Source organism: Gymnodraco acuticeps, unplaced genomic scaffold (assembly GCF_902827175.1).
Source record: "Gymnodraco acuticeps unplaced genomic scaffold, fGymAcu1.1, whole genome shotgun sequence".
NCBI lineage: Eukaryota > Metazoa > Chordata > Actinopteri > Perciformes > Bathydraconidae > Gymnodraco > Gymnodraco acuticeps.
The window spans coordinates 22284-37267 of record NW_022992264.1 but is presented as its reverse complement, the minus strand read 5'-3'; the positions used below and the strand labels follow the sequence as shown (position 1 = coordinate 37267).

At 43.1% G+C, this 14984-nt stretch overlaps 1 protein-coding gene across 1 annotated transcript in view; it reads left to right on the top strand.

Moving 5' to 3' along the window:
• The window catches only part of cfap74 (cilia and flagella associated protein 74), a gene marked incomplete at its 3' end in the record, with an annotated part of 69013 nt that overhangs the window by 33512 nt on the left and 20517 nt on the right, over positions 1-14984 (top strand). The window contains 4 exon segments of the mRNA XM_034206986.1: positions 4947-5035; positions 6386-6508; positions 6637-6758; positions 12516-12644. Coding sequence (XP_034062877.1) covers positions 4947-5035; positions 6386-6508; positions 6637-6758; positions 12516-12644 — 463 coding nt within the window.

Here is a 14984-nt window from a genome sequence, read left to right as displayed (position 1 = left end):
TACAAGCTAGCCAGCTAGCTTACGTTAGCAAACTCCAAGTTATTTGCTCTTTAACGTCACTTTATAAACTTAGTTATATTATTAAAAAAATTACTTGGGTGTAAATGGTTGAGGTTGTTCAGCTTTTTTCCATATTGATTCGTGTTCACCAACACGATTTTCGCATTTTTTTCGTGTCACACAGAACGATTTTAAAAGCAATGTATTTCTATTGGTAGTATGTTTAATGCCTGCACCACGTCTTTTTGTCCGGTCGGGTCTTGGAATACCAGAAGCTGTGTGGTTCATAAAAACATTTTCTCACTCAATATATTACCCTAAGCCTAACCCTATCCCTTTTATTTTAAATTGTATAATGTCGGAGTTTTTTTGCCGTCCGCGAGGAAAATAAATGGGGCTCAGAGCCTCAGAATACTGAAATCTGTATTTGTTGTCATTGTGGTGACCACCTATTTAACCACTGGGACATAATTCAAACTTGGAACTACAGTTGCGGTTATTGTTCCCACACGGACATGTTATGGGTTACCTATAAATAGTGTGTGCCCTCTTGGCTCTCTCTTGTCGACCCGGGCTGCGACCCGACAACATGTCCTTTGCAGCTTGTGAATAAATTACTATTCTTGCACCTTCCTTGCACCGCCTCTGACTCCATATCTCTCGGCACTACACTGGTGACCCTGATACGTCTTGAGAAGTTTCCGGGACGGAGCCGAACACGGCAAAAGGAACTCGAGTTCCTTTCTCGAAATGCCGGGGTTTGATTGGAGATGTCCGTGGCTGCCACCGGCACGCGGACTGAGGCTCGGTGCGCGCTCCGCAGAAGGCTGGAGACGTTGCTCGCCGTTCCCGCATTGGCTTTCTATCCAACGGGGGGGACGATGCACGACCTGCTGGGTCGACCAGCAACCCCATTGCTACCTCGTGGGTTTGTTCTTCGGGGCGTGCGGCTGCACATCCCGGCTGCTAACCACGTGGGGCTAACGACGGCTGGCAGCTACCCATGGCTGCCAGCTAGCGGCTAACCACGTGGGGCTAACGACGGCTAGTGCTAACGGCTATCGGCCCTTTTGAGTTTTTTTTTCTGGTGCCGGAGAGGAGGTTCGACCAGCCGGTTGACCTCATGTGGACACTCTCACCTTTTTCACCGCCTCGACGGCGGTTCCAGACACCACTCACGTTTTCATCGACGCGTGGGTGGTGCACTCCTGGACCCCGTCTCGCCTCGACGGTTTTGGACGTCGCCCATGCTGCCATCGGCCCGTGGGTGGCGCGCTCCGGAGCCTGTCTGTTCTCTCCTGCCTTCCGGGGATATCCAGACGCCACTCACGTTCATCGGCGCCTGGGTGGCGCACTCCTGGACCCCCTCTCGCCTCGACAGTTCCGGACGTCGCCCATGCTCCATCGGCCCATGGGTGGTGTGCTCCGGGACCCTGTCTGGCCTCTTCTGCTTCCCGGGGATGCCTCAGCGCCTGCTGAGGACTTCATGCCCGCCGCCGCAGCACGTCTGTCTGCGGCCGGGTTGCTCGCCTGCTTCCCGGGGATACCTCAGCGCCTGCTGAGGACTTCATGCCCGCCGCAGCGGCACGTCTGCCTGCGGGCCGGGTTGCTCTCCTGCTTCCCGGGGATACCTCGACGCCTGCCGAGGACTTCGTGCCCGCCGCCGTTGCACGTCTGCCTGCGGCCGGGTTGCGCTCCTTCCTGCTGGGTTCTCCGCGACACCTACTGCGGCCCGTTCCGGCCCGCCCCCGGTGGGGGTGCCCTCGCCCTCGTTAGGGCCCCTACCCTCTCCTGCGGCCCCCTTTCGTGGCCCGTTCCATGGCCCGGTCCTCACCTGCGGCCCCACCCTCCTCGGCCCTTGTGGTGCTTCTTCCACGGACGTGGGGATATATTTTTTTGCCATGTTTGAATTCTGGGGGGGCTTGTTTGGTGATCACCTATTTAACCACTGGGACATAATTCAAACTTGGAACTACAGTTGCGGTTATTGTTTCCACACGGACATGTTATGGGTTACCTATAAATAGTGTGTGCCCTCTTGGCTCTCTCTCTTGTCGACCCGGGCTGCGACCCGACAACATGTCCTTTGCAGCTTGTGAATAAATTACTATTCTTGCACCTTCCTTGCACCGCCTCTGACTCCATATCTCTCGGCACTACATCATCTTTTTTTCCTTCTAATTTGTTATTATTTGGTGCAGGCACGAAACATACTACCAATAGAAATACATTGCTTCTAAAATCGTTCTGTGTCAGAATACTGAAATCTATATTTTTTGTCATCTGTTTTTCCTTCTAATTTGTTATTATTTACATTGCTTTTAAAATCGTTAGACTGTGTGACACGAAAAAATGGCGAAATCGTGTTGGTGAACACGAATCAATAGATTACATTCGTGGCTATAATGCCGTGAGACTGTGTTGTGCTATCGTACCCTGATGATTATCTCTGTCATACCCAATTTCAGATTTCACTTTTCCTCCCAAGCTAAGGTCTCTAAAGGGTCCAACAGTTTAGGTTGGCCCCAAGCCTGGAGCTCTCTAGCTAGACCCTTCTCCTCAGAGCAGTTAAAATGGCTGTAGACTCCTGGTGTCGTTGTATAATATTTATCAGAGTTTTGAACCAAATCAATAAGTTTGCAGTAGGATGTAGTAGTGCTGGGGGGAAACAATTATTTTGAAAACGATTAATCGGGCGATTATTTGATCGATTAGTCGACTAATCGAACGATTATTTTTCTGTTGTTCAATTCATAAAAAACGTAATGTAAAAAAAACGTAATGTAAACAAAAAAAATTTCACGATACTGTGTCTCAGGGGATCTTAATATTTAAGAACCTATTAATGTGTTATACCAGATTAACGGAAATAATCTCAGCTAATTGACGATACAAACCATGTTTACCAACACAAAACAAAACACAAGTCTCATAAGAAGCAAACTAAAATGCTATCTAAATGACCCCTCAGCGAAAAATGCTAACGGAATTGGCACAGAACTCAAGATAAAAGTACCCTTATTACTTATCGTAGCTGCACATACAATATATCCGATTAAAGCTGAGACTCCACAGATTATGTAGGTGCATAGTATCATCACTGAGTGATCCGGACTCGCGACAGGGGAAGCAAATACAGTCATCACAACACGTACCTTCACAGAGCTTCTAGGGAGATCGTCTCACCGCCGTAGCTGTCAATCTGATCAAAATACGTGTTCAATGGCATTAAAATGAGAAAAAACGCGGCTGAATCGGTTAATCCATAGGTTTTTAACGTCTATGTATAAACAAATTATTGAATTTATAATCCATAATTCCATTTTTATGTAAAAATCGGAGAGCAAATGCTAGCTGCTAATGGTTGCCACCACAGCTAGCTGCTGCTTCCGGTCAAGCAGCAGTCTCAGTGAGATATAAATATATAAATATCTTTGCGTTTTGGACTAACTTTAAAATATTCCCATGCTTTTGAAGACCTAGGGCGAGATGTTTTCGTTTGAGGGCTTCGTGCGCAATCCTGTGAGGAGGAGGTGATAGCCGTTTCAGTCTCCATTGTGTTAGAAGTGCGATTGCGAACTGCTTATTGCTTTGGGTGACCCACGTGTGTGTGGCGACCATATATACAGTCTATGGTGGCGACGCGTCGACGCGGAAATATGTCGTCGACGATATTTTGAAGTCGACGCGTCGCTACAGCACTAGGATGTAGTGACCTTTTCAAAATGTAACATCTTTAACACCCACAATCTTTCCCTGGCCTTAGCCAAGTGTTTTGAATGCTAAACAGAGCCATAATCATGCTTTAGTTACAAGAAGCTGTGTTGTAGGAAGAAAAATAGACTGACAGTAAATCAGTGTTATGTTTTACTGTTATGTTTATGAAAATACAGCAGTATACTAATCATATTCGCATTTGCAGTTATACGAATATAATTTGCGAAGGACTGTTTCCTAAAACAGCCTCTGAAACACAGGAACTAAGAACAAAATCTCCTGTTGTGGGTGATTTCTCTCATCTCTTTATTCCTGTTAGGACATGCAGTCCTTGTGAAAAAAAAAAGAACGCACACACAGAACGTGGAGGGTTCACCTTGCTCTCACAGCTGATGACAAGGAGGCATGTTCTCTTGAATGTTCCCTCAGATCAGAAATCTTCATCGCTGCACTCAGCAGTTTCCTCCACTGATGCTTTGATAAGCTGCTCAGTCTTTCTCTGTTCTGCTGGTTTGGAAAAGACTGAGTCTATTTTTCTATATTTACCATTGTTGCGAAAGGCTGTTTGATCCAGGCAGAATTTATAGGCTGCTGACGTTACTGAATATGTTGCCTGTATTTGCTTTTAATGCCACCAATATCTCTTGAACTAATGGCCTGATAGGCATCACATTGAATGCGCCTATTCATGCTCCCAAGATGAGGTTTATTATTTTTCTAGGCCATCTGTCCAAATTCTGATGTGCTACTGTATCTGCTGTACCTTGCTCTAATAACACACTATTTGAAGTGCTCCCTCATACTGCCAGTAGGAAGAAGGCGTCTGATTTTGGTGCCCCTCATGAGCTTTCTCTTAGTGCCACCATGAGGCCGAATTTTGGGTTTTTCAAACCATAGATCTATCGAGTTCACAGTGTTGTTGTTTTTGGAGGGTTGGCTGTTATCCCAAGACAGGTTGATCACTCAGCTATACTGTGTGTGTGTGTGTGTGTGTGTGTGTGTGTGTGTGTGTGTGTGTGGTGTGTGTGTGTGTGTGTGTGTGTGTGTGTGTGTGTGTGTGTGTGTGTGTGTGTGTGTGTGTGTGTGTGTGTGTGTGTGTGTGTGTGTGTGTGTGTGTGTGTGTGTGTGTGTGTGTGTGGTGTGTGTGTGTGTGTGTGTGTGTGTGTGTGTGTGTGTGTGTGTGTTGTGTGTGTGTGTGTGTGTGTGTGTGTGTGTGTGTGTGTGTGCAGAAGCTATTCCTGAGACTTGTGTGTCCACTGATGTGGATGCCCAGATGGACCAGAGCAACTCCGACTTTGGTGACATAAGTCTAGGAAATGTAAGTATTTCAATCTTATCTTTAACAGTCAAAATTATGTTGACGATTCCATTGCTTTTTTTATAACTATTATTTTATAACTTCAAACCCTGACAAAATGAATGGCATTCCCATCAGATTTTGCTCTGTTTATCTTTGGTGCTTATTAGCAAATGTTATCATGCTTACATGCTCAAGTAAGGTACAGATTCCTACCTGCTGAACATAAGCATTTTAGCATTGTCTCTGTGAAAATGTTAGCATGCTGACGCTAGCCTTCAGCGCAAATCACTGCAAAAGAAGGCCTAACAGGACTGCTAGTATGACTTTAGAACTATTAGGTACAAATAGTACAACACAAATAATGCTATTAGCCATATACATTTACAATGAAATAGTTGGCGTATTCAAAGAGTAAGTGGCAACCCAGACTTTCCAATTATCATTGTGAAACCTATGTTGTACAATTCATGAAGCTACAGTCCATTGTACTCACCTGTCTACACCTGTATACAGACTACAAGTGTAGGTGGCTTTAGACAACATGTCAGGGAATTATTCATAGATTCATCATCTATTAATGACGATGAATAGCTGTTTCACGACTGCTTGACCGATAAAACCTTCCCTGTGGCTGGCTGCATGTATAGGAAATGGTTATATTTGAAGTTATTGGACTTATCTGTGTAACTAGACCAGAGAGATACTCAATCTATTTCTTAGACAGATTATTATTTGCATCTGTGGAAAACTTCCTGCCTCTCCGTTTTGTTTTTAGCTCAGTGTGCCTTGTGGCCCATGTGAAGTTGTGGAGTTGTTCAGGGTTCATTACGTCTCTCTGGTGGGGGGCTAATGGTGTGCTGCCTCTCCCTCTGCGCCTGTGTGTGTGCGGCATGTCTGCATGCCCGTGGCTCGATTATTGTCATTATGAGGGATACTTTCACATTGTGTGGTTGAAGGCTGGTGTCTTGTATGGCAGATTATCCATCATGTTTTGTTGTCACACCATATTGAGTCTGTTGCTGCACGATTGGCTCACTCTTTAGTTTTTTATTATTGCTCTCACCACCTTTATGCCTTGGAGCTGAATAACAATCGCTTCTCACTGTAGTATGATTAAATGCTATTTAAGAGAACTGAGAGATTTCAGCTTCCCCTACATTGACAGAAATGGTTTGTGTCGTGGAATAAAACCGTGAAACCGAATTGAGCCAGATAAAAGCTTTTGGAGCTCAGTTAAAAACACTCAAGGTCATAGGCTAACTTTTGTTTTAGTGAGATGTTCATCTGAGGAAAATCGTCATCTTGTTTTGTGGAATAATTTTCGACTGTAACATACAATATGTCATGTTTGATGTACCCTCCTTCTAGGTAAAAGAAGGGGAAATTGGTCCTTTCGAAAGCATCAGACTGGAGGTCATATTCACTCCAACCATTCCAGGAGAGAGCAAACTGGACTTCCACATCAGATTCTCTGACTTAACCAGCAAACCAGTAAGACACTACGATTCTATCACCTTGGGAATGTAATTAAAAACAAGATAAGGGTAGACATTACAAAAATGATAGAGCCATAGAGAGACTGTTATTCTATGTAAACCAAACATTTTTTGTACCTACAGATACCCATCCAGGTGAAGGGGGTGGCAGTCAGCGTCCCTGTCTGGGTGGTTCAGCCCAGCATTGACCTGAAGATCTGCATGTTTGATCGCCTCTATCAAGACAGCATCGTGGTCCAAAGCAGGTCGGTCCCATACACTGTGATTACTGACTGATTTTCCATGTAGATAAACCCCTTGATGCAGAAATGTTGTTGTGAAACCTGCACTGTTGCACTTGTGTTATTTTTGTTTCCTGCTAAGCTCCCAATCATAACCCAGAATTGTGTTCTGACGTCTCACTTATTTTCATCTATACAACAGTACCTAGAAGTTGAAAATGTTTTGTATATCTACTTATTTGTTGTTGAAATGAATCAGGAAATCCCTACAGTAAAGTTTCAAATGTAGCTGTGTACCTTGTTAGCTTAATTCCTGTGTCATACTTAACACTATAATACAATAAATGTAATTTAATGGAGAAATCCACCCGAGACATTTGAAACAGACGCTCTGCCCTTTTTATTGAATACAACGTGTTTTATATCCCGTGTTGATGCCCAATTGGTTTACATCCATTGACACATCTGTCTTGACGAATTAAGGGCAGTGAGACGTCATTAGTTTTCATATCAGTGTCACTTTAAGTAATCATTGGTCACAGTTGGAGAACATAATGGATCAAGGGCAAACATAGTGTGCCAAGAAACTAGACGAAGCATTATCTGAGTTCCATTACTTTTAATGTTAGGTAAAGGTTGTAATTAAAAACAATAGGCAACAGTAATTGTGAAGGACAATGAGACCTCAGGGTGACTTTTATTTTACAGCCAGGTTCATTCTTTTTTTAAGCCTTCGTACTGTTTCAAATGTCCTTGTTTGTATTACATTTAGTTAACCTCATCGTTCTTTACTTTAGGTCAAGTTTTATTTGAGTCTGGGCATTTTTGTGTTATCTTAGTCAAATAAAATTAGATTTTTTGTAATTTTAGTCAATGAAATAGAGAAAAATAGTGAGATTTTGGTAGAGTTTATATTTTTTAAACTCCATTTTAGTCTTTTGCTGTTACACGATATTGCATGTTAATAATAATGCACACAGTATTTTATGACGTCGGACCTGCCTAATCTTTTTATCTTGGTCATGAAAAAAAAGGTTGTGGACCAACATACATACATTATATATTTCGTAAAGAAATTAGACAGTTTTAGGTGTTCCTTGGTTTCCTCATAGTTTTCTTTAAAATAAATCAAAATCACCTCTTTTAGGATGAGTGTAAGTGATCACCAGAAATCAGCAAGATGGAGCAGTGAAAATGCTCTAAATATAGCATGCACTAGTAGTGATTATTATTTTATTGGTTTTGTCGCTTCCCCCATCTAAAGCAATAAATGGCTTAATTTCCTTGCCATTTGGTGTTGGCGCGCTGACAGCCTTCTACTGTACCGTGTACCATTATAAAAACCCACTTAAAACATCCCGGCTATATCTGAAAGAGACAGTTTAAAACCCCTCAGCCCAATGAGATGACTGCAGAAGGGAGTGTTACATGTCATATTTTCATTTTAGTTGTTGTCATGCTGACTTATTAGGGTTTGGAAAGTGGCATGGACTGCTGATGTAGCATGTACTTATGTGCTAAAACTCCCTCACACACTCTTTGCCAAAGCAATCATTTCCACAGAAAACCGGCTCATTGAAATCCCAACGGACCAGTCCAGCTTACTTTTCAGATGTCCCAACATAAAACTCTCTTAACCATGCTCAGAGCCAAGTATTGAGATATTCTGCCTCAATAAAATACCAATGCATTATCTGATAAATATTCTTTTAACAAAGGATGACGCAATGAATCGAGTGGTAAGCTCACATCCCCACAATCCTCTTTGGTCCACACAATAGCACATGGTAACAGGAAATCCTTTGTGATTACGAGGTTAAAAATTCACCGGGGGCAGAGACATTTGCAGACGTGTGGTCCACCACCTAGCCTGTCATTGTGTCACATCACGTGGGGGAGGGAGTGCATGTGTGGGGGTGGAGGATTTGTGACAACTGCCATCTGGTGCGCTGGCACAACAGCTCATGTGACAAGATGACGGAGACGGCATCAGTGTGAACAGCAGGCTTTAAATACAAAAATGTTGACGCTTGGACCAGCAAACCATGCAATATGTCACCCTTCCTCCAACACTGTAATTTGAACAAAAAATAGGGAAACAATAAAAGAGCGGCTGCAATTTGTCACTTCTTCCTTTGAGTAGATGATGAGATATCGCACAAGTCCTTAGTTTGTGACAGATATTTATAAGCATAATTTAATATTATTATTTTCTGAGAGCTAGGGATTTTAACATTTTTTGCCAGCAAATCATTGGAATATAGTGCACACAGTTGGCAGAGTTTAAAAAAAAATTGGAACGGCAAGGCTTTCTTTTGCATCCTGGACTTTCAAACCCTCCCTGCTGGAGTTCAGCATTCCTGCCCAAACTCAGGCCACAAAGAAAACAACCAAGCTGCTTTTTTTTTCTTCACAAAGCCTTCTGTCCTTGATTTCTCTCTGTATGTCTTATATGCCTACTGTGCCTTCGTCCATCCTGTCTCCTATGTTGTTAGGCAAGAGGAATTTGTGTTAGTATTTGATGTTAGAGTTATTTTTTATTTAATTTTTTGTGATAATAGATTTATATCTTTCTTTTCCATGTGGTTATTTTGAAATATACGATAAGTCAATAAGCAGACAGTGCTGCATTATTGGGATGGTTCCATGCAAGTGTTTCCGTGAAGGCTTGGTTTCCCTTGAGGCTTGGGAGTACACATAGAGAAATGATCTGACTTCTGGCTATAAAACATCATGGTTATTGCAGGCACTCTGTTTCCCCACAAGAACATCAACATACTGACATGGATGGCACGGCTCTCACCAAATGGGGAAGACATCAACAAATAGACCATTTGATGATCAACTAATACCTCATTCACACCAACGCAACTCCGGTTCAAGCTCCGTGCTAGAGCTTTTCAGGTTCAGAACCGGTTCTTCGGTTTAGCGGAGGCTCTTTTCACACCGCCCAGAGTCCGACTGGTGCTGCGTCATTGCGTCATCGTTTGCGTCATGACGTAACCGTTTGCGTGCCTGCTTCATAAAGCCAAACCGCGCGGAAACCCCTCACAGCTGACACCGACAACAACAACAATGGCCGATTGTGCTCCAGCTTCCTCTGTACCTCTTCGGAAGACCAGATTCCCAGTAGGTAGCTGGTCTCTTCAGTGGACCACTGCTGCTTGTTAAGTTTCTCCATCGTTGTGTACAAGCTGGATAAAACGCGGGCTTCTTGTTGTTGTTCAGGAGTTGATCCCGCCCCTGCCCTTGCCCCCGCCTCGACGTAAGCGTGACGTATGTGGTGCTTTTGCTCTGGCCGGACAATTTTTTGGTGCTTGAAACGAACCGGATTCCGGAGCTAAGAGGCTGCTCCACTGCGGTGTGAAGAGGAAAACCCGGTGCTTTTCAAGCTCCAGCTCCGAACTGGCCCCGAAACACCGTTGGTGTGAATGAGGTATAAGAGGAGATGCTTGTTGAGAGATGTCAAAGTGTAAAGAGGAGTCTCTAGTGACCACTACTCTGATATAGCATCAAATTGAAGCGAAGGAGAGTAGGACCACCAACAGGAGGATCTCAAAGATTGGATGCATGCTGAAAGACCCATCCATGAAGAAGAAACATCCCAATACCAGAGTAGATATCAAGCCCCCTCGAATAATGCAAGGAAAGATGATGAGGAGCATGAGGCCAGGATCATCAAACATTAGGCAAACATATTTGAAATCTACGACAAAACTATCAAGAAACAACGTGGGAGATGGAACATGGGAGACTATGCAACAAACAGAAATAACATTACCAAATCACCTAGGTTCAAACAAGAACTACACGTTTAGTACCAAAACACCAACAAACAGGTCAAAAGGCCAGTAAGGAGTTGGCCTACCTTGAGGAAATGCAACTGAAAAAGCAGCTTTGTTATATTATCAAGGAACATCCTACAAAATCATCAATGTGATATGTGGAACACAATTTAGAACCAATTACCAAATCCATGACAAGCAGGGACAACTACTTAACGCTGAAAAGAAACAGGAGAAAAATGGACAGAGCATTTCAGAGGTTTTTATCTACAGAGATCTCCCCAACATCCAATAGAAACACAAGAATTTGCAGAAGACCTGGGCATCCATATGAACCAACCAACACAAATATATACTGTATGAAAGACATTAAATCCTTTGTATTCTAAACCAGATCAATAAAGCACTGGAATCTGGAAATCCAAGCAATCCACCACCAAAACCAAACTATGAATCTACCAACACTTTTTTCCATCAACACAACACTGTATATCCACCTTACAAACATCATGCCAATGTAGCATCTAGCATATGTTCTGGCCAAAGACAATCTCCAATAATAACTGTCTCAAAATAACCCATAAAGATGACATGCACTCCTTACTGAAAAGAGGCAGGTGGGTCTGGATTGGCCATGTGCTCACAATCAACTTCAAAGTAAGCCCTAGAGTTGCTTTACTCTGCACCCCAGGAGGTAAGCAAAGGAAAGGGAGGACCAAAATAACATGGCGCAGGACGATAGAGAAAGAATTCCAACACCAACCTCACAGTGGGGAAACCATAGAGAAATGGGCCAAAAACAGAGGGAAGTCGAGAGGCTTTGTTTCTTTGTTCTTTGAGTGAGTGAGAAAGATAACGTATTAAGGAAATCCTCTTGGAGGTGAATCTCACATTTTAAGTTAAGAAATGCTTTCCTAGAACACAGTTTCTGTTTTAATATGTAAAGCGACAACCAAATAAAACTGTATAATGTGCTGATTACATAATCATTGTGAGTTTTACCCCAAGGCAGCAAATGACGTGAAATGATGTTTAGTGACCTTTAAATCACGAGACATTGCTTCAGAAATAAGCTAGTCACAGGCAGCCAGTAAAAAAGATAGGATCAGCTAAATGCCCCTGTTAGTTAAAATTATAATTGCCCTAAATGATTATGTACCCATGAATACTCTTCTGAGAGTTTCTTGAAGGTTATCATTTGGCCTGAATAAAGATAGCGACTTAATACCCCCAAGTGTTCCTGAGAGTCCTTGCCTCGGGGAAACAACCATCTGGTTGACCTCTCTGTTCAAAGTGGGGCATTTCGTTTGAGAGGGGGAATCGAAAAATGAGGGGTCCCTTCGGTCGATTTCGCCACAGCTCACTCTTCGCTCACCTTTGTATCTCTGAGGACGAAAGAAGACATAGCTAAATGTTACACGCATTTCACCTCCAGCAAACAGGTTTATTTCATTGTGTTTGTACTGTCATCGTTGTCTGAAGGTGTAAACGTATGGGCTGTGGTTGGATGTGATGGAGAATTCCCAAGATGAAGAGCCATTTATAAAATAGCTTCAGCTATAACTGAGGCTTGTAGCCACAGGCACAACCATCTGGAGCTCCTGGAAAATGGGGTGACCTAAATGATTTGGACTGGGTGGTACATCAATCCATAAAAGGCAATTTGTCTGTCACTCAAACTAAAAGTATTTTCTCTGTCTGTTCTTCAGTCCCTGGGGGGTAAAAGGTAAAGATCCACTGGGCATTGCACCTGGCAGATGTTCTTTTGTTTTTGTTGCTGTTATATGAAATGGATGGCTCACCTCAACGCTGCTTTCATGTTGTCTTTTTTATGCCAGAAAAAGTCAACAGCATTTCCTGTGCAATATTGCCTGAGCGTTACTGCCTGTGCATTATTATTCAGTAGCAGCACAGACAGCCCTTGATAACCCCCTTTTTTTATACAGGTATGCACTTGCTGTGTTAGCATTAAGCTAATGAAACTATTGCATTACAGAGCCAGCACAGCCTTGAAGCTGACCTTTGAGGTGTGCCCGGAAATGAGGAAACACATGGAGATCCTTCCAAAGACGGGTTTCATCCAAGCTCAATCGAGATTCAACGCCCAACTCAAGTTCCTGCCGAGGTAAGGAAGGACACGCAGAGGATGCAATGATAATGGAACCACTGGAGCATTCATAATCTTATTTTAGACCTTAAGCTTGTTAAGATTCTATCAACCTTCTATTAAAGTGCAATCTGTTTTCCCTTCAAGCTAGTTTTCCTGTTGAAAAACTGCTATAGATTGTATATTCTGCACATACTGTAGAAAAGTCTGTGTTAAGAGTTCTTGGATGTATATAGAGGTGTTAGTTGACCCCAATTAACAAATACCTCTTTACACCACTTAACCGTAAATATATAATGTTGACAGTATTGCCTGGTACGTGTGTTACTGCAAAGCTTATATGATAGCTTCCCTTTTTTATATAAACAAGCTTTGGAGTCTAACGGAGGTACACTATAGCCATTCAACAGCCAGTGGGTATAAAAGACTTGCTTCCACACACCTGCACTCTGAGCGTAATGGTAATGACTTTGGAGGACATGGTAATTCTTCCTACAACAATACCGGCTCTATATTTAGCTGGAGAGGCAGGAGTTGAACTGCAGTTTGAATGCCAGGAGAGCGGACAGGAGACCCCCAGGGCAAATATGAGAGGCGTGCAGTATGTAAAAACTCAGCCTGGGCACTCTTCTGCCCACCCTCCTTTTTTTAACTTTGCAGTTCTTTGTGTATCGATAGCTGATGCTAAAACAATACATATTAACAGGAGGAATTTTTCCTCCAATACGATAAGAATGAAGGCCGTGCAGCAGTCATCGTTCAGGAAGGGGGCAGGAGGGAAAAGTGGGAAAATGTCAGTAATCTGCTTTAGTGAATCAGCAGAGGTTTTAATGCGCGGCTTAGAGTACAGCATTACTGCTGCTGAGCGTTCACAAGCACTAACGCTGCAGCCACAGCTACCACCCCCTCCCTACTCTTTCTCTATCACACGTCTTCTCTTCTGTGTCTCCATCTCTCTGCTCCTGCACTGTCTTCTCCCACTCTCTTTTTCTTGGCCTCTCACCTCCCTTCTTGACTATGCTTCACTCTCATTGCCTTTCTCTACACTCCTCTATCACTTCCCCTCTCACTCTGCATCCATTCTGCCTCTCTCTGTTACTCTCAAACTCTTCCTCTCGCCCCTCTGTGTATCCACCGTCCACCGCTGCTTATATGCTGGAACCTGATTCTGATTACATAACCTGAGACACCAGAGCTAGCTTCAAAGGTTAAATCCAGTTTATTACATCGTCTTACTGAGATAATTGCTGAGATTGTGGAACAGATTGATATTGCGAACAAAATAAGGTGCTGAGGGGGCTGCAGCACCCCCATCTGCGAGGCTCCACTAGCTGTCTGAAACCAGAGCCCAGTCTGCTCTGATTGGTCGGCTGGGAGCTCTGTTGTGATTGGTCAAGCGCCATCTGACAATAAAAGCTTGAGCGTTACAAAATGATGTCATTATGTTACAGAAGTAAGCAAAGTAGTCAAATAGCGGCGAGAGTTTCTCTCCCTTTTTTACAGAGGGAGAGAAACTCCCTCTGGAGGGGAACTTTGAGAGTTTAGCCTTTGCAGACCACATGCACACAAACCTATATAACACACTACAGGAAAGGGAAAACCTCAAAAACCATACTAGTGCCCCTTTAAGGTGTTTTTTCATGATTTGTTGCATTTGTTACTCATATGTTTAATATTTAAAGTAGATTTTGCTGATTATATTTACTTACTTTAACTTAAATACCATTTTAAGTGCAGGATGTGTACAGTGTGGTTTAACTAATTTGAGTTAAATATTTGTAATCTTTTTCCACTCCTGTAATTTAGTCTGACATTGTGTTCCTATTTTGCCTCCGTCATGGTTGGATCTCGCCTTCTAATCTGTCCAATTTTTTGGCAGATTGGCTTTTGTTTTATTCACTGGTGGTGTGTCATTAAAAAGGCACTGCCAATGTTTTCCTACCCAGAGCCTGATTGGATTTCTAAATCCTCATTAGCAGCACTGCCTTCACTCACTGTCTCCTCCACGCATACTCATACACAGTTAAATCTGGATTCCAAATGACTCATAGCTTTCATTCTTTACTCAGGTGCTTGCTTCTTGCCTCCCCTCCTCAGGCTTTAGGGAGAGGGTGAGCAGCACATTCTCGCTTCCTGCTCTGGAGGATTGTGCTCAACCTGCCCACATCCGTCAATGTCTTTCCCTTGCTTCATCCCTCTCTGCCTGCCTTCCTCCACTTTTATTTGTCACCATGCAACCCACATGTTCCTCTCACATATCCAATGCATTGTTCCATACACTGTTTGCGATCCTGTTCAGCTAAGAGGAATTCAGAAGGAAACAGAAAACATGAAATTGTGTTCAAGTAACCAATTACT